This window comes from Episyrphus balteatus, chromosome 3 (assembly GCF_945859705.1).
Source record: "Episyrphus balteatus chromosome 3, idEpiBalt1.1, whole genome shotgun sequence".
Classification (NCBI taxonomy): domain Eukaryota; kingdom Metazoa; phylum Arthropoda; class Insecta; order Diptera; family Syrphidae; genus Episyrphus; species Episyrphus balteatus.
The window spans coordinates 1,464,764-1,485,438 of NC_079136.1; the positions used below are offsets into that span (position 1 = coordinate 1,464,764).

The window sequence follows — 20,675 nt, forward strand, 5'->3', positions numbered from 1 at the left end:
AATTCATAATATTTTTTTTTCTAAGGTAAACTTCTAAAAAAAAGTTTCATACTCTCCGTCAGCTGTGGCAGTTGTTAGCCGATTTTCTCCTATAATTTGTCTAATTTTTGGATAAAATTATCCCACCGTATATAAACAGACAATTTTCACTTGGTATAATATTGACAATTGGCAGGATATTGGTTTGCTACCCGTATAAACTTAGCATGACAACTTTTGAAAAGTTAATTTTTTTTTTGGCTCAGTAATTGCCGCATAATTGCCGTGTTTATGCCGTGAAGTCAAAAAAATTGCCGCGCGCTTAATTTGTTTAGTTTAGTTTAGTTAGTTTAGTTTAGCCAAAAAAAAATTAACTTTTCAAAAGTTCTCATGCTAAGTTTATACGGGTTGGTTTGCTATTGGAAGACTTTTGACAGTTCGGCCAATATTGGAGCTTTTATGAGCTTTTTTTTCTTTATAGCTATACAGGGTGTCACAAAAGTAGGTAATGAATCAAACGGAACATGCTGATTGGGAAACTTAAGGGCTCTCAGAATTTGGTAACATGTTCATCCCAAATCCCTACGGTTTTCGATTTAATGCAATTCTTGTGAAATTTCGAAAAATCCCTACTTTGCAACAGTATTTTGCTTCGTGCGCCCATTGTTGATTTTTGTTTTTTTAAATTCTTTTACAAATACATTGCCAAATAATAAGGAACAATTAATTAATCAAAATATTTTTTATTCCATACGTCATTTTGCTGCAAATTAACTAACAGTTTCAAGTTTTATAAAAAATCAATTTCTAACTTTTATTTGGGAAAGACACCGCAAAAAAAATTTGTTCGGTGTGAGGATGGTTTATTATTTAAAAAAGTTGCCCTGTTATTGTAGTTTTCAAAAATGTATAAAAGTTTCCAAAGTTGCAAAGAATATTGAAAAAAAAATTCAAAATCACTTTTTCACCTTTAAACTAATTTTCAAAGTTGCAGTTAGATCGCAAAATATTACAATTTGAATTCAACAAAACAGGGTTTTTTAAAGTAAAAATACAAACAAAAACAGAGCCTTTTGTTCAAAGAAAAATAAACAAATAACAGTTCGAGAAAATGTGTTTATTTTTGGTTGTTTTTTTGCGATCTAACTGCAACTTTGAAAATTAGTTTAAAGGTGAAAAAGTGATTTTGAATTTTTTTTTCAATATTCTTAAAAAGAGCCTTATTTTGTCTGTTATCATTCAATATATGTAACTCTCGGTTAATTATTTTTTTTATCAAAAATTGGAATTAAAATTAATTAATTGGAGATTTGGCAACATTGTAATTTTTTCTTTCAAGTAAATTTGACGATTAGATATAGGTAATTGCTTCCAGTCTTAAGTACCAAACCCAAACTCCCACCAAAGCTACACCAATTTGTCTGTCCAAGTGAGTCAAACATGTATGACACTACAACTGTTAAGAGCAATCATTCTGGGCAAATCATGTAGTACATACATAGAACGTTGTCCTTGTACACAATTCAACTGAAATCATTTCTATCCATAAATATACAACACCTTTTACCTTTGTTTTAACCTTCTTAAAAAACCTACAAACACAAATATAACCTCAAAGTAAAAAAAAAAAAAACTATAGATTCAAATCTACCATTAAACAAAATTATAAGCCCAAAGCTTCCTGACAACTTATACCTAACCTATACAAATACATACATAGCTTCAAAATGGTAGTAAATTTAAAATACATTATTATAAGTAGATTCTAAATGACGACATCAAAACCCTCAACCGGATGAATTTATCTTTCTGGAATAAAATTGACTAAAGATAGACAAGAACTCGTGTGTATAATCCCACCCACATCCACCTACCTTATATTTACTTCTGTAAGGTAGGTATATAAAATATCAACCTTACCTACTTCGTTGATATCATTATAGGATCCGTATGATATATTTTACTTGAAATGCTAACTCACCGCAAATTATTTATGTACCAATCTGTGTTTTGCCCAAAAACATGCTCATGAATGATTGAAACCATTCAGCGCACAAAACACAGCAACCTTAAGCCCCATAGTTAAGTTGGGAAATTGGTCTTGTCCCTTTTCGTTTCGTCCTTATGTTTACACCACCAATCGACCTCTACTACCTACCTACAGTTTGCTTAACTACGTTTTTGTTATATCTACCTGCTTTCGTCTGTCCTCGTCGTTGCTCGTTACCTCGTAACTCTATATGAAGGTTTTTCATATAGCATTTTCTCGTCCTCGTCTATTTTCCAAACAAACATAAAGATAAAAACTCGGCCTATGCCCTCAAAATGCTCAAAATGAAAACCACTGACACAAACATTTACCTACCCTTACATCATCATCACTACGAGCTCTACGACTATGACTACGGACACAAAGTGCAAGGGTGGTTGTCAAAAACATGGATGTATAAAATCAAATTCCTGTCGGATAGAGCTTCAGGATTACCTTGCTTGTTGCTGTCAAAAAAAAAAAAAAATAAACTTAAAAACAGGAAGGTAAATTCTCCCATTTTTGCCTCAGGATACTGGGCGTATTTTTGGTTATTTTTTTGCTAACTTTTTTTTACAGCCGATGAAGCGTTTATAGACACCATCGCTCCATCAGAAGAGTCCTGTCTCCTGTGTTCTTCTTCCAGCAGGAAAGGCATCAAATTCAATTTAAATAAAAGCGAAATGGGTTGAAATTGAAGCCTTTTCCTCGCCCCCGAACCGAAGCGAATACCTGAACACATATTTTTAGACCAAAATGGCGGAGCTGTCTTTTGAGTTGAAATTTCAAATATTTCTAAGGGAACATTATTCATCTTTTTTATCCTTGTTTTTTATACCAAAATTTATATAAAGCCTTCACTAATTTATGAATATATTTTTTTGAAAAATGAAAAAAAAAAAAGAGTAAATTGCTTTAACGGTTTTTTTATTTATTTCTATTTACAGTTCTACACGCTGCTGGAACAAAATCCAATTGCTAATTCAACTTTAGCTTTGCGGTCTGTAACGGTTTTTGTACCGACAAATGAAGCTTTTCAGCGCCATCATGCTAGCAACACTTCCGTTCTGTATCATATGGGTGAGTATTTATGTGTGGGAATATATACATACATAGAAGAATGGAAAAACCTCAGAGATAAATAATTTTATGGACATGATTTGAGTCCGGACGGAGTAGGAAAAACCTAATAATAGACCCTCAATGTCAATGTCAGATGCAAACGAAACCACAATTAGTTATATAAGGCTTGTCATTGTCTGCCCTCAATCCTTTTGTCCTATGGGGCTGCTATATAAATGAGGTATAAGTTCAAACAATTGAGTTAGAGAGATCCTCTTTGGTTCTGACAATAGTACAAAGTTTATGGTTGTAGAACAATTCATTTGTCTAGTTCTGTGTGATTAGTTGTTGTTAATTAAACACATATCCTTTTGCAATTGATTGGTTCAAGAGAGTATAGTGTAATGAAGCCATGCCATGATTATGGGAGGTGACAGGACATTTAATCTTTTAGCTGCGGGGAAAGTTGTTGGAAACGACCGACATAGAAACGGCCAACGCACATACACAATTAAGGGATTGTTCATATATATTTCTGTAATTTCTAAGAACTAGAATGGTTTCTGTCCCTCTCGGAACAACTTAGGGGTTTGTGTCAGGATAAACTTGTATTACAAAAGCAATCAATGTTCATGTGTCAAAAGTTGGTTTGATATCTTGGTTTTTGTATAAATTTACTTTATATTGCCAAAACCAAAGAAATTAAATTTTGGTCTTTTGTTAGACTTTCATCTTTTGATGGGGAATATGGGTAAATATTTGGAATATGCATCTATTAACATGTTTATGAACTGTTTAAGGAATTGAGATAATTTCCGACAGAACATAACAAAAGAAGAATTTAAAAAAAAAAGTAATCCCAAATCTTTTTTACTGATAAAAACTATTGAATATAAAATGTTAATATAATTATCCTTAAGAAGTTAAATTTCAATTCAGTCCAAATGTTAAGAGATTTTGAGTATAGCAAGAGATAAATATCATCTTGCAACAAAATCTATAAGCACACCGCAACCATTGTATGAAATTGGCTAGAAAATGTAAATTTTCAAACGCTCATCCAAACGTTAGACCAAGTCTAGATTATCATTGTTAAGCTCAAGCTTGGGCCAAAAAGTTGAATTTGTCGACGATGATTATGAAAATAATATATAATGGGCTAATTTGGCACTGAAATTTTAAAGTCAAATGCGGTTATTTGCTTAAAAATATTTCATTTTTGTATTCTTATTGTATAATCTTATTCTATAATCTTTGCTTAAACTGAATTTACTATCGTAAAATTGTAAATTGTATATATTCTAGATACTCTAAAAGATTTATATCTTAATGTGTCTCTGTTGTTATAATGAAACATTTTTTCAATAATTTACGTGTTTGGCTCAATTCTTTTGAATACTAAATAATACAAAAAAAAAGATAAAACCGGGAATATTTCGAAAAATTTTTTGGGTTGGGGTCAAATTTCGGATTCCAAAATTCTGTACTCCAAAGTTCTGTATTTTAAAATTCTGTAAATTCCAAATTCTGTATTTAAAAATTCTGTAAATTCAAAATTTTGTAAATAGAAAACTCTGCATTTCAAAATTTTGTATTCCAAAATTCGGTAAATGATAAAAGAAAGATTGTTTTGGTATATTCTTTGCAAACAAATGCTTTGAAGTGAAGTATCTACCCCAATTAGATAATTTGCATATAGCTTACAGATATTGCATTGAATTTGAACGCGACCATTCTTAAGGAAAATATAGTCTCTTCAAAAACCTCAAAAAATTTGGAATATTTTTCTGATCCCTTAATTTTTCCGTTAGTGTTGTTTAAGATGAAAATATTTTCTTGTTTCATACTTTTTAGAGAGTGATTTATGATTTTTTGTATACCGTAAATTGTTATTTCTTTGAAAAATGCTATTGGAATAAAGTTCCACGATGTTTAAGAAAAATTAATTATCACGTACCTAATTCCCAATGAACAACATCAGCTTAAAAATGTATGAGTTAACTATAAATATAAAAATGTGAATACATTTTAAATATTTGTGTTACACGGAAAAAAAAACTAAACAAAGCATAGTTGAGAGAAATGTCGTCTGTTTAAAAAAATACATTTATGATTTTCAATTTTTTCAAAACTGCCAACAATATTTAAAATAAGTAACTATTATTGGTACCTTCTTTTGCATATTTATCTTTCATTACACCAACTGCCGTATTCAAATTTTCAGAATCAATTATTTCAATAAATTCTCAAAATAGCCCAGTCATTTTAGTCATTTTTAAGCCCAATCTGCGGAAAAATTCCTACTGGGCTGAATTTTGGTATACAGCTTAATGACGGCTTTGTTATGAAGATGTGAAAAATCGACATTGATATCGTCTCCGCGTTAAGAGTTATAGGGGTCAAAAGGTCACAAAAACTGGTTTTTCACGATTTTCAGCAAAACGGTAAGTCTTATCAAAAAATTTTCAATGCAAGAGTTGTAGACCAGATTATTATATATAAAAAGTGTCATGACACTTTTTTTCCTAAGACCCACCGTTTCTTAGGTATAACGATTCAAAAAGTTGAAGTTTAGTTGTAATCGTCATAATCCTATTCCTGAAAAAAAAACTCCTAACTGAAAAGTTCCTGAAATTTCATTATTTTTTTAGCTTGAATTTCGTTCCTCAACTGTTAAGAATATGGGGAAACCAAAAAAAATGGAAATTTTCGCCATTTTTCCGATTGGGGCCCTTCTCCCGAAACCATTTCCCTGGGAATTTTTGTTTAGAATATGTCTGAAAACTAAATCTATAGAAACCTAGGTGGCCAACTTTCTTAAAAATATTCTGGTATAAGGAGAATATTTTTAAGAAAGATGGCCACCTAGGTTTCTATAGATTTATTTTATACCACAGGTGTTTAAAATTTTTCATAAAATACTTTTTTTACATTTTGCGTCAAAAAACAGATTTCAAAATTTTTTTTACGAAAATGTGCAATAGCTATGAAATTTTTAAAGTGTTTATGTACTCATCCAATTATTGTAGAAAATTATAAAAAAAGAAATAAATAAAATTCATTCATTCGTGGTTGTAGTGAACGAAAACATAAGATGATAAAATTTAAAATACACTGAACGAAAAAAAGTCAATATTTTATGAACTGGTTGCGATAGAACTTTTTTCTATCTGTTTTTAGAACAATCATAAGTGTAGCTATAAGCCGTTTTAGGGTTGTCCTTTCTCTATTGCACACCCTGTATATTTTCAGACATATTCTAAACAAAAATTCCCAGGGAAATGGTTTCGGGAGAAGGGCCCCAATCGGAAAATGGAGAAAATTTCCATTTTTTTTTTGGTTTAACCATATTCTTAACAGTTGAGGAACGAAATTCAAGCTAAAAAAATAATGAAATTTCAGGAACTTTTCAGTTAGGAGTTTTTTTTTCAGGAATAGGATTATGACGATTACAACTAAACTTCAACTTTTTGAATCGTTATACCTAAGAAACGGTGGGTCTTAGGAAAAAAAGTGTCATGACACTTTTTATATATAATAATCTGGTCTACAACTCTTGCATTGAAAATTTTGACTTACCGTTTTGCTGAAAATCGTGAAAAACCAGTTTTTGTGACCTTTTGACCCCTATAACTCTTAACGCGGAGACGATATCAATGTCGATTTTTCACATCTTCATAACAAAGCCGTCATTAAGCTGTATACCAAAATTCAGCCCAGTAGGAATTTTTCCGCAGATAAAACCTAAAATTACTGGACTAAAAATAGTAAATTCAAAATTGTTACACTACACCGCAGTGAATTAATAAATAACGCTGCTTAGAATATGAAAGTTTTAAACTTACCTCGTACCTCCACATTATCTTATAAAGTTTTGAACATAATGACAAAATTGCATGAAGGACATCATTCACAAAGACACACAATTCCATAGACTACCTTACTTTTTAAGAAGTTTGAATTTCTAGTGTTCTACCTACGAATGTTTAATTATAGAAACCCATGTGTGTGTTAAAGTTCGCTGTGATGCACTTTTGTTACAAAGTTTATTTAGCGATTTCTGTATAGCAATTTTGGAAAATTTACATTGAGTAACGAAGAATAGTTAAAGTTTAAATACCTTTCGAAGGAGAAATGTTTAGCTTGTTAAATATTTTAAATTAATGGTGTATGAGTGTTATGAATATCCCTTTACGGATAAGAAAAATTGTTTTTAAAATGGAAATATTAAAAATTCCAAACAAAAAATGTTGGTTGCAAATGAAAAAATGTTTGCATTGAAATTAAATTAAAATTAAATAAAAACAAGTCAATGTTTCGTAGTATTCGTCGAATTCCTTCATATTCTTTATTTTTCCTGATGCATTTTCCCGATTGCTTTAACCCGCTCATTAGCTTTAATATTATAATATTTGAAATAGTTAATGAAGTACCATAAAGCTTTCAAACATAGTTGGCAACAATATAATGCCAAGACAATGATTTTTGTATGACAATTCATAGGAAAGTTGTCTAAATTGTTGCTGATTAGAAAGAAAATTCATGAAATAACATAATCAAACATAGTTTGTTCATCTTCGATATTTTTTTTTTTAATTTTAAATTGATTATGAGCATCCAAATCAATATTTTTTGCTCACCACACATCAAACGCAATTATGAAATTACTGGAAGACAACATTTTAAAATGTATTATATCCCTCCCTTTCTTTTCTTTCTTTGTCCTTTATAAGATTTTTGCTCACGCAATACAAAAAGCAATACCCTTATCAACAAATTTACCGTAACCTCCTTTTTTTTGGCCGATTTTGCACCCGTATAAAAAAATGTTTATTTTCTTTTTGATATTGATTGTAATAGTTCACCTTTCTTTTCTTTTTTTTATGATTCAACAGATTCTAGTCTAAATTGCGTTCAATCATCGTTCAATCATCGGTTTAAAACATTAAAAAAAAAAAAACGAAATCTCCATTACTTCCAGATGTGACAAAAGTTAAATTGTTTCCTTTGAAATTTTATCGATTCGAGAAAAGTCCTATTCAATTTTCTTTTACTGCGAATACCTTCCTACTACGCCTATTATTTTAGTTGACCTGCTGCTTTTCATTACAAAATATGTTGTGTTTTAACTTACCAATAAAAAATTAAACATCTTAAACCTTCCAAAAGTCTCAGGTTATATTAAAGGTTAACAAAAAAAAAATATAAAGAAACCCATTTATATAAGGAACCTAAAAACCCTCCGCTTTCAATTACTCCTTCCATTACCTTCAATTTATCACATAAACACGTAGCTAGATATACAAAAAGCTATAATTTAAAAGAATACATTGAAGTGAACTCTTGTATATAGCTTCTACAATACGCCCGCAATATTAAATGACCGATTTCTTAATACCCCAGGAAAAGCATAAAATAAAACATCAAAAGTTTACAGAAAACGAATGTAATATCCCTCCTAACCCAGAGAACTCTTAGAAATACTTCCATTACATCCAAATGTTCCAGAACATCCATTACCTGTCTTAACACTCCAAAACGTAAATCCTTAATCTTTTCTCTCGCAGAGTAAAAACAACTTAAACTGAAAGAAATAGATTTCTTTCAAACTTTCGTCCTTGTTTCGTCCTGCAAGAAAGGAGATTGCAAGATTCCAAGATTCGGGTGATGAAAAAAACTTTTGTTTTTTTTTTATATTCATTCAATCGTTTCGCTTTGAGGAATTCCGGGCGTAGCTTAGAGAGGAATAACATTCAAGATTGAAATGTAATTTGTGTATAAGTCATGTCTTGGTTTGGACTTGGTTGGTTGACCTTTTCGGGTCAAGACGGTACGACCGACCAACATCTTGTTGAAATGTTTTTTCTTGAAGCAACTTTTGGCTTTAAACACAATTAACAGCAAATGTTTACTCATTTTATTTATCTTTATTCTTATTAAAGTCGACTTAAGTACCTAGGTGAATTTACTTTTCTCTTTTTTACTCCTATAATGTTATTTTAAGGAAGAGACTCACAGAGTGAAAAGTCTTCAAACTTAATTACACCATAAAACTATATTATGCAAATTGAATTCGGATAAATATTCATAAGCAAACATTTCAATTTGCAGCCACTGTCGCCCTCACCCAGGAACAATTGACAAAGACTGTTCCATCAGACATGGATGGCAATCCTCCGCTTTACATCACAAAGAAGAGCACCGGAGACATTTATGTTAATAATGCCAGGATAATTCCTTCACTTTCTCTGCAAATGGAAAACAGTTTGGGAAAAAGACAAGTAAGTACATACACATCATACAGAATTATTATAATTTATATTCTCTGTCTCTCTGATTCTAATGCTGGAGGCTGGAGCTTGTGTTATATTGGCTTTGAGGAGGCTCTGAGCTGAGATTTGCATCTATGGAAAGAGCCTCTTTTTAAATGTATGCACATGTTTTAAGCTCGAAAATTTATTAATAAGATGATGGGAAAGTTAATTGGAATCTAATCTTTTTTTGAGAAAATGGAAAAATAATTTACTTCCTTGAGATTAGAGATTGTCTGGTGTTTAATTTTGAATTTGAATTTTGCAGGTCATGCATGTGATTGATGATGTCCTAACACCTTTAGCCGTACTGCCAACATCGAAATCTGAAATAACCAATCCAGATGCACTTCAATTTCTTCAACAAGCTGACTCAATGAGTATTGGAGATTTTCGCCTCAGGTAAGTATTGAAGAGATGAAGGTCAAATATTTAAATTTTTAATTAAAAGGAAAATAGTGTAGGTAATTGTTTGCAACTATACCGAAGAAAGAAATTCTTTTGGTTATTGATTTTATTTATGATTTCTTTGTCAATGCATGAATGAGCATTGAGCATTTATGCAGTTGACTGGAATAATTAAACGCATAAACTAAATTAAGAAAAAGAAAAAACGACAAAATTAATCAAATTGTGTAGACTTCCTTTCAGTTGTTTGTGGTTTAAGATCAATTAAAAGCTTTTGACGACTCTTACAGTTGTTAGATAATTCTTTTTCTATTAAATAATAGAGCGATTCGTAGAAGCTAAACACAAAATAAAAAGCATGAAATAGCAGATTTCAAATGTGTTGTAACAAATCCTAATTGTTAAAATAGTTTTAGTAAAATTGGAAGTTAGTCATTGTAAGTTGTTAAGAGTTATTAGTCTGTATAAAGTCTTTTCAACCGTGCAACATTTATTAGGAATCCTTCAGATTTATATCTGTAGAATTAATAAGGAATATGTAAAATAAACTAGCCCAAAAAATCAAAGAAACAAAAAAAAAATAATGATTTTGGGGGTTTAACCCCCCCCCCCCCCCCCCCCGAAATTTTTTTCAGAAAATCAAAAGATATATTATAAACAAAACTACCAATTTTGTATCGTTAAAGAAGCTGTCGATGAAGTTTTTATAAGGGAAAACAAAATTTTTTTTGGACCTTACAACGTTTGGTAAGGGATTTTTCAAAAACGAGTTTTTGCCTCTGACCATTTCCTTAAGCACCATGTTAACATCTTAAAATGCTCTTTATACTCTTTAAATACCACAAGTATTTATGCAAGGTTTTTGGTGCCGAGACTAAACTATACTTTTTCAAAGGGTTTCGGTGTGTCGAACTCGAATCCAAAGACAGACATATTCGATCACATCTCGTTTTTCAAATATTACCGTTAAATCTATTTAAATCTTTCCGACATCTTTTCTACTGTCCGAGATATCTCTCGCTTGTTAACCAATTTTGTTCTATGATAAACTTAAATCCAGTATACAGGGGCGTACACTCCCTTGGGGCAAGCGGGGCGACGCCCCGGGCCCCCGACCGACCTCAGGGCCCCCACTGAAGACAATGCAGAGAAGGAAACTGTTAGCATAAATTTAATTACGAAGTAAATTAAAATGAGTTTGAATCACTTCGGATACAAGGGAGACAAATTATGTCATTCAGTGTAATGTATAATGTAGCCACATAATATATATATTGATATGATAAAAAGGTTACCCCAGGGGCTCCAAAAGGAAATAAACTGCTTTTTTAAAAGAAAAATTATAATTTTATCTTAGGGCCCCAAAAAATATTACTTGAAAAATCTTTGCAACCACAAATAATACATTAGGGGCCCCAAAAAAGCAAAAAACAACTTCAAGCCAGGGCCCTGCAGGGACCCCAAATTCCTTTACTTCAGTACTTAAAAAAAAATTAAGTTAAAAAAAATTGTTTTTTTTTTGCCCCAACAGAAATACATCAGGGCACAAAACTAAATGCACAAACGGAATGCCACCGAATATTACATCAGATTAGAGGCTTCAATACCTATTAATTCTTGACTCCAAAAAAATTATATTATATTATAGGGGCCTCTAAGCACTTAATTTTGATAATTTTGAGGCCCCAAAAATTATTTTTCAGGGGCCCCAAAAGAAATAAACTATGTTTGATGATGGAAAATCAAATGTGTACACATTACTTTAGAACAGAGACTCCAAGAACTATCAATTCTAAGCTAAAAAAATTTTATTTTAGGGGTCGCTAAATATTTAATTTTGAGGGCCCCAAAATGAATTTTTCAGGGGCCCAACAATAAAAAAAAATTATGTTTGATGATGGAAAATCAAATATGTACAATGTACATGTACATATTACTTCAGAACAGAGGCCCCAAGAACTATCAATTCTAAGCTAAAAAAAATTATTATAGGGGTCTCTAAATATATCATTTTAGGCAAAGTGCATTACGAACATATTAAAACATTAAAATAAACCTAAAAATGTGTAAGCCATACAAAAAAAATGTATGGCGTATACGTACTTTTTTGTATCTAACGGGCCCCCAAATATGAAAGGGGCCCCAAAATTTAGTCTTGCCCCGGGGCGCCGACGACTCAACGTACGCCACTGCCAGTATATAAGCGAAAATAAATGTATCCATTTATTCAGAGAGTGTAATACCTATGAACAGCATTTAATAACGAGAAAAAACGCTTTATAAATTTGGAGTTGAGGTCACTTGAACTTTAAAATTGTATGTACAACATTTCGTTATTTTTTTGTTTTAAATTATAAAATTAAACAATTTCAGTTTATTGTTAATTTTCAAAGTGAAGTATAATTAGCTCATGCCAAACAACTTATATTATTTAAAGTTTTTGTTTTTAAGTATTGCCAATTTAATTTAGAACTCTATAGATAAAATGTACCTATTAATTTTCTGTCCATTTTTTACTTGCTCTATAGGGCAAGTATTGGTTTCGTGTAGAAAAAAACACATTCGAGGTTTTAATCATTTTTATCTTTTAATCGAGGTTTTAAACATTACGATAATGGAGAAGATTAAAAAAGTGGTTTTCGTCATGCCGTCCGTCGCACAATGGGACCAAACGACCAAAACCATCTCAAAATTGGTTTTAACAAATGTGATCATTTCAAAAAAGTAATGATTGTTTAACATAATAGAAAAGTGCGCCATTATGATAGCATACATCGTTTTTAATATATTTTGGTTAAAAGTACTTAAAATGAGCCTCGAACCTTACATTTCAATTTTTATTGTTTTTCGTCCAATTTTATATAACAGTTTAAACTTAGTTTTCTTAGAAGTTTGTGAAGAAACCTTATAAGTGTTGTATATCAATAAAAAGGTTAGAATATCTACTCTATAAATCCGTTATTTGTTTTTGAATGTACTTTAAATTGATTGCTTAGAAAAAATAACAATTAATGGGAAGTAATTTGGACAACTTTAATTTTCAATTGTAGATTTCTCCTTTGCCGACGACTGCCGATGTCGAGTTATGAATGAATTTAGAATCTCAGTTTACTCAAAATTAAGGAATAAAAATAAAATTTTGCGCATATTTGCGCCATTTTGATTTACGGTCAAAAATGTATAAAATAAAAATTTTCCAAAAATGTTTGCAAATCTTTTTTTTACTGTCATCTACAGGGTGTCTCAAATTTAATGATTCAAATGAAATATTCTGATAGGCTATTTAAAGGGCTCTTAAAATTTGGTAACTTGTTTTTCCCAAATATTTACGGTTTTCGATTAAATGCACTTCTTGTGAAATTTCGAAAAATTCCTACTTTAAAACAGTATTTTGCTTCCGCTGTTCATAATTTATTTTTGTTTTTTTACAAATATGTCCCTAAAACAATAATTGACAATTAAGAACAATTGACAAATAAAAAAAAATTATTTCGCTACAAATTAGTTTAAACAAAAGCCTATGTTTTTTATTGTTTTTTTTTACTCTGAAAAACCTTGTTTTGTTGAATTCAAATTATAGTATCTTTCATCCTTACTTCAATTTCCGAATTTTGTATACTTTTTTTGAAAACTTTGATAACTAGGCAAGTTATAAAAATGATAAACCAGTTTCAAAATGTACAATTTATTTTTTAGGGTGTTGCTCTAAAATAAGAGTAAGAAATTGAAATTCATTAAAACTATTAACTAATTTGTAGCGATATGGTGAACAAAATAAATAATGTTTTGATTAAATAATTGGTTCTTATTTACCAATGTTTCAGTGCATTTAATCGAAAATGGTAAGAATTTAGATATGTATTTTAAATTATTACTTTTGGGATCCCCTATAAAAGGAATTCCCAACAAGCTTGACCATCTGAACGGATTTCAAGTCCCATTTTCTGCCGCAAATCAAAATCTGCAGATTTGATTTTATTTAATTTCATCCCATTTTTTCAAACTATTATTTTTTTACGCTATTTTAATTCTTATCTCAAGCTTTTGTTTTATTTAAAAAGCCTTCTCTATATAAAATATAAATTATTTTCATATTCTATTTCGTTTTAATACTTTTTTCCTCTTCATCCGTTTTTTTTTTTTTTGTTTGAGTTTTATAAAATACACAATAATTTTGATTTTATTAAGAAAGTGGTTAATTTAGTCTCTACGTTTTTGGATACTTATCCCTTTCACATTTTTTCTTTCTTTTCTTACTTATAAAATAAATTCTACCTACAAGAATTTTATATTATCTTTCATTCGTATGCTTTTTTTGAATCAATAATCTTTTAATTTTTGCTTTCTTATCAATATATTATATATAGGATAACTTCACTTATATTTAACACAAATTAAAACGACTTAAAATATAATTTTGTATATGAATTAAGCTATTAATTAATGAATTTGAGCTTTTTTCATAATTTCTGTTTTTGAAAATGTTATAATAAAAACATACATAATTTTTTTAGTTCTGATTTTTATTCCATGTTGAAGCATATACATTGTAGTATATTTGTGCCAAATTTCAAACAAAAATATTAAGAAACAAAAAAGTTATGGAATTTTGAGATGATTTACATCGTTTGGTCCCATAGTGCGTCGGTCCGTGCGTCTGTGCGTCCATCTGTACATCGAGCTAGGGTCTAAACAGATGGATGGATTTGCTTGAAACTTGGTACAGATGATTTTTACGTAATTCCCTAGACCAGTTTTTTTAATTTTTTTAATATCTCCCTTTTAACGCATATCTCCCATATAACGTTTTCGAGGTATTGCAATTTTCTCGAAAACGCCTCTAACGATTTTGATTAAATTTGGTGTACTTCATACTCTTATTGATTCTAACAAAACTGCGTTTTTAGTTTTTCTAAAAAAAAATTCGGAGAACGGAAATATGGCGTTGCCGTTTTTCAAAAATTGACATATTTTTTTAAGTTCATATATTTCCTCAACGAATAAGTCAATTTTATTCAAAACTTATAGACATAATTTGGAACAGTCGAATGTAAAAAAAAAAAATTTAAAAAGTTTTTGAAAAAAAAATTTAAAGAGTTTTTGAAAAAAAATTTTAAATTTAAATTTTTAAACTTTACATATTTTTTTGGAGTTTTTTTTCTCGACACTAAACAAAAACTTAAATTCCAAATAGATGTTTAAGATAACGATACTTTGAACTACAATGGCAAGTACCTGCGACCCAGTCGTGCATTTTATTTATATATAAAATTGTGCGAAATAATTTTTTTTATAAAGCCTAAGAATGGTTAAAATTTGTTTCTTCAAAAAATTTTCTTCCTCGCTAACGCTCACAATTTATGTCAACCAACTTATTCGCCCTTCTTACCAATTTAAACTATACATGCCGCTGAATATTCGCCCATTTTTAAATTGGTTTACGGTAAGCAGAGCTATTTTAAACTTTTATCTACGAATACTTAAAAAGGATTTTGGCAAGTTTTTCGCTTCGCCACAGTTCTTATGACAATTTGCTTAAGCGGGATTAAGAATCGACTGCAGTTACATACAGTTGATACAAAGTATTGTGATTTCTAAAAAAAATTGTTTGGTCTGAGCTAACAACCCCCCCCCCCCCCCCCCCCCCCGAAATGAAATCCTAGCTACGGCTATGGTCGAATGATATAATAATGATAATTTTATGGCACAACAGACACTAATGATAAGAACAACAACTAAAATAAGCGAATTATTATGTAAAATGAGGTTTTCAAATTTACAACACATATTATTAGTCTAAAAAACAAAAAAAATGGGGTCTTTGAAGTTTGAACGCATCAAATTCGAAAATGGTATCATTGAAGCGAACAAAAGTTGTGTTTACTTAATATGGAACGTAAAATGTTAATGCAAATAAAAAAACCGTTATGTGAAAACATTCAACTTGTTTTCTTTTAATCGTAAGTGCTTTTCTGAATATTTTGCTCCCTTAACTTTCGGAGTTACAGCGAAAAAAGTTTGCTCTTGTAGGACATAGTTTTATATAAAACATAAAGCCATATAGGCTAGCTACTTTTTAAAATTATTTCTAGAGTGTGCCTACGCGTGCCTTTTTTTTAAAGCTTAGAAACATTCGTTTTATATAAAATCGGTGCTAGTAACATACTTTACTTTAAAATTCATACACAAAAGTTAAATATAATAACAATTTATTAGCAAATACTATATTTGGACATATCACTTATTGATAAACTAGCAAAATTTTCACAATCAATCCGTTAAAACAAACTCGGTAAACGAATATCTGGATAGAGGAAAAAGTGGCCTTTTTTGTTTTTTTTTTTTTCGAAAAATTGCTTTCGATTGTGTTTTTTATGTAGCCAATGAATGTTTTGGCCTCAACTTTGAATGAGAAATTATAGCTAGCTCATTTATCTATCAAATTATCAATTTTGGAAGAAGTTGACATTTTTAATTAATTCCAGCTAAAATAGCTTTCTAGCCCACAGTGCACCGCTACCACTTGTGAATTCATAACCCCGAACAGGTTTTCCAATTTTTGTTTGTTTTTTTTTTTTCTTAAGAAAGTGAGAACATTTTTTCTGATAAAATAATTATTAGTTTTAGAAAGGTTATTTATTAAGTTTCAAGTTTCATTTTGTTTTAAACTTCTGCGATTTCGTTAGGCTGCAATATCAGTCATCAAATCAAAAACTATAATCTTGATTTTTACTATCAATACCTCAACAAAGGATTACTTAACAGAAAATTCAAAGATACATTTCAAAACTTCATATAATTTTCTACAAAGAAATAGTTTTTACTTTAAAAAAAAATGTTTTCTTACATTTTAAATCAATTTAGAAAAACTGGCTATACCTTTTAACGTTTTTTTTTAGAAAATTTACCACTCAGATAAGATTAAAATGAGGCTTAAATTTTAATTTTTTCCTTGTTACTGCTGCAAAAATGTGTTTGATGAATATTATTTGATGAATAAATCTGCGACTTTTGAATTACTGAGCTCATAAGTTTAAAGATTGAAATTGTTACCTGAATGTAAGATAAGTTGGTACTGACAAAAAATGGGGTTGTCTCTATTAAAATGGGAACCTTTGTGTGGCAATATTAATATATTTCAATATTTCCTTTCAAAAAATAGTCTATTTCGACGATTAGTGAACTTTTCCAACTTATGACTACATTCCGAAATGAATTTTTTGGATTCCTTGTGTTCATTAAAAATTAAATGTTAATGCCAAATTTTATCACTTTTACTACGAATATGAAGATTCAATCTCAAAAAATATCGCATTTCGAAAGAAGGTGACAAACTAAAACTCTCCCGATTGAATCAATCAGTTTTTGTTATTACTCACTCTCACTTCAAAAAAAATTCTGCATTTTCCTTTTAGGAACTCAAGATCATATTACATAATCCGATAACTGGCAATCATTATTTTTTTTTTCTTGTTTAGCTTTTGAAATTAGTTTTTAAATAATGGAAATTTTATATTGGAGGACTTACCTGAATATACAGAAATAATAGAAGTCGATTTTTATGATTCATTTTATTGCAGTGTTTATTTTTCTCATTTTTTTTTTTGTTGTATCAATTTTCGTGGCCTGTACATCCCTCGCAATGTTTCATTTTTTTCCTCTATAAATTCCAGGATTTTATGATCCCAATTTGGTTCACATGAAGAACTCGATGATTGAATAAAACAGTTTACTAAAACAGAAACTATATCATGCTTCGTATCAGAAATTTAGAATCCAAGTTTTTTTTCTGGTTGTTATTTTTCACGAATATTAAATGGTTAGTTACAACGTTTAAGGAAATACATATTTTTTTTTTAAATATCTAACCCGTACGAATTTAAAGAAATTTAATGAAAAAATTTGAAAATAGTTTTCATAATTATTTCAGAACACAAAATAAAAAATAATAGTTTAAGCTACAGTGTTTTTTCTTCATGAAAAATAATTTTGTGTTTGTTGTTTTCCTTGCCATATACCTTTTTTAACTTCACTTTTATTCTTATTAGCAGCTGCGTGTTGTTTTTGTAATAGATGTAAACTCTTGCACAGTTAACTATATTTGCTATGCAAAAAAAACCTAATAAATATGTAATAAGCTGTTTTACACCATTTGTTAAATTTTGAGGATACTCAAACTGCAGCTACAACATACATTCTCTTCTCCAATTTCCTTTTTTTTTTTTTTAACTTACCAATTAGCAAAATAGTCGTGAAACATCCCTGTTAAAAAGTTTAATTAAAAAAAGTTACACATACGCCCCAGTGACCATAAGTACTTTTTTTTTTGGTTTGCTTAAATATGTTTTGAAGAAAAAAAGATTATGAGTGGAAAATGACTAGCTTAAATCAAATTGACAAACTGAATTTGGTGAACTATACCGTCGATTTAAATGTACTAAAATGAAGAGTTACTTATGAGTATCTTGCGCTTTTTATTTAAAATTTGTGTATTTTGGATTGGAAGTACTTGTCGCACACCACTTCCTGTTTTCTTCAGCTACCGCTAGTTTAGCTCATATGATGTCAGATTATTTAAATATTGTGTTTAAAATACAGTGGTATTTTTTATTAATGATGAAACTAGAAAAAAAACAATGTTAATGACTCTTATTTTGACTTTCATGACACGATTTTTGGCGTCCGGTTAAGCTTTTCGGCGTAAATCGAATCGTGTGAATGAAAGTCACAGGTGACTAAAGTTGTAATTTTTATATGTGAGCCCTTGCCTAATCTTACCTTGCCTTATTTTTATTTTTTTTTTTATTTACTATTTTTCTAACCTTGAATCATAACAAACCAAAACGTAAAAAGAATCATCCAAATCCGTCCAGAGGTTCTCAAGTAATTTATAAATTGAACTTAATTCTGATAAAAAAAAGTAGGTACACATACGCCCCAGTGTACATACTTATTTTTTAATAACTCAGTTCTGTGAGTGTTTTTAGTGAAAAAAGTAATACAAGATATATTAAATTGAACGAATAAAACACAAAAAAATTAAAACTAATATGAACTTACAATGTTTATTCGTCAATATTCTAGAACAAAGTTTTTCGGTTTAATAGCCTAAGCTTGTGCTGACCCCTTGCGAATCGATTTTAAACACACAAGATGTTCACACGAAGTAAATTCGAGCTCTATTTTGGGAATTGTGATTTCATTAACACAAGTCGATTAATCTTGCAAAGCTTAGTCGCCGACAAAAATCCACTCGTTAAGAGCCTTCCATCAAGCTTATACTGAAGTGTTAAAATTTTACTTTCTTTTTTATTTCAAATCTAGTGAGGATGAGGATGTAAAGTAAGTTCAAGTTTTCATTGAAAAAAAAAATTATTTCATTTTCAAATTTAATTTTGCAATAAATTATAAAGCTAGGATAGGCAAGCTCTTACGCGCTTTTTATGGATTTATTTCATAAAATTTTTCATAAAACAAAAATTAATTTCATTTGAAAGTATGCAACATTATTTTTATTCAATCTAATTTTTTTTTTATTTTTAGATCATATCGTGCCCAAGTGACTTTAATGCGAAAGGAAAGTCTCTACCAAGCTCCTGGTGGACATACTTTCCTTATACCCATCGATGAGGGTTTTAAGGTGAGAATTTAATATTTAAATAATAATCACATTTTAATTTGTATTCATCCTTTTTTAAATTGTATTGTTTTTTTTTGTTACATTTTAGCAAACAACACGAAGCAGCTTAGTTGATAAAAAAGTTATTGATGGCCATGTCATTCCCAACAATGTTATATTTACTGCACCAGCTCCAATTGAAATGCCACAAACCACTGCATCGTTTGAAGATAACATTCGTGTAACTGTAAGCTTCTTCCAACAGAAGGATGGCAAAAGTAAGTTTTACATTTTCAAATGAAACCACACAAAATTAATTTCGCAAAAGTCTTAATGAAATCGCATCAAGTCTGCTAGCGACAATGAAGACGAAGTCGACGACCACGACAACGACTATAACAACGTGGTCTTGTTCGTGGCAAAAAAGACACATACCTACATAAAACTTGGACAGAAAAAAATGAAATCTCTGTAAAAGAGTTATCCTAATTGTATTGACGGATTTTTTTAACATTTACGTTCCACTTGCACCAATGAAAAAAATGCACTTTTATAAGCTGCAGACAGTTTCTTTTTTAAAGCTCTTAATTCTACCCCAGGCTTAGATGGAACACGAAAACCCTTTTGCAAATGGGGATGTCAACTAGTGTCAGAGGCCATTGACAAAGGATATCATTGAGCCATACAAAAAAATCACAAAAACTTATAACGCAAATGGAACTTTAGACTTACAGGTAGGAGTTTACAGGCGTCTGGTTCCTGTTAGTGTGTTCCAAAAGGAGATCCTCTTTTTTCCATTTAATTGATATTGGTAAGCTTTTGCACTCAAAAAAAAAATTAATTTGAAAAAGGCGATTATAGCTTTGAAAGGTACTCCTCTATCTGAGTGCATTTAAGCTTCAAGAGACTAGGTATTTCCATTTAATCACTCAACTTGGTGAAGAAGTGATTCTGTCAGATAAAAATGATTTTTAATAGTTTTTAAACATATTCGTTTTTATTTTAAATTGATACTTTATTAATACTTGAACTCTGTACAAAGCTTAAAAAGAAGGATTTATGATGATGGTTTATAACCAATTTGCTGATTTTTGTATGTAATTTTCTAATTTTATAGGTATTGGTTTTTTTCGGATCGTACCGGGAGACTAGGCAGTTAAAATAAAAATTCGCAAAAATTAGAGAATATTTTTCCGCTATTTAGAACTAATCTACCGAGGAATTTCGGCAAAAAGCAATATAAGAACCACCTCAGTATACATGTTTT

The 20,675-nt window shown here is 30.0% G+C and overlaps 1 protein-coding gene and 1 long non-coding RNA gene across 7 annotated transcripts in view; one reads left to right on the plus strand and one right to left on the minus strand.

The window, feature by feature from the left end:
• LOC129914068 (uncharacterized) overlaps positions 1 to 18,005 on the minus strand; it is a 145,921-nt gene extending 127,916 nt beyond the window's left edge. For both annotated transcript variants that reach the window (XR_008772132.1, XR_008772131.1), the window contains exon 1: positions 17,318 to 18,005. This is a non-coding gene — a long non-coding RNA (uncharacterized LOC129914068). The remainder of the gene's footprint in view (positions 1 to 17,317) is intronic.
• Positions 1 to 20,675, plus strand: part of LOC129914056 (fasciclin-1) — a 161,883-nt gene that overhangs the window by 93,130 nt on the left and 48,078 nt on the right. For all 5 annotated transcript variants that reach the window (XM_055993102.1, XM_055993103.1, XM_055993099.1 and 2 more), the window contains exons 3-7: positions 2,956 to 3,088; positions 9,182 to 9,351; positions 9,650 to 9,783; positions 19,333 to 19,429; positions 19,518 to 19,686. In XM_055993102.1, coding sequence (XP_055849077.1) covers positions 2,956 to 3,088; positions 9,182 to 9,351; positions 9,650 to 9,783; positions 19,333 to 19,429; positions 19,518 to 19,686 — 703 coding nt within the window. The remainder of the gene's footprint in view (positions 1 to 2,955; positions 3,089 to 9,181; positions 9,352 to 9,649; positions 9,784 to 19,332; positions 19,430 to 19,517; positions 19,687 to 20,675) is intronic.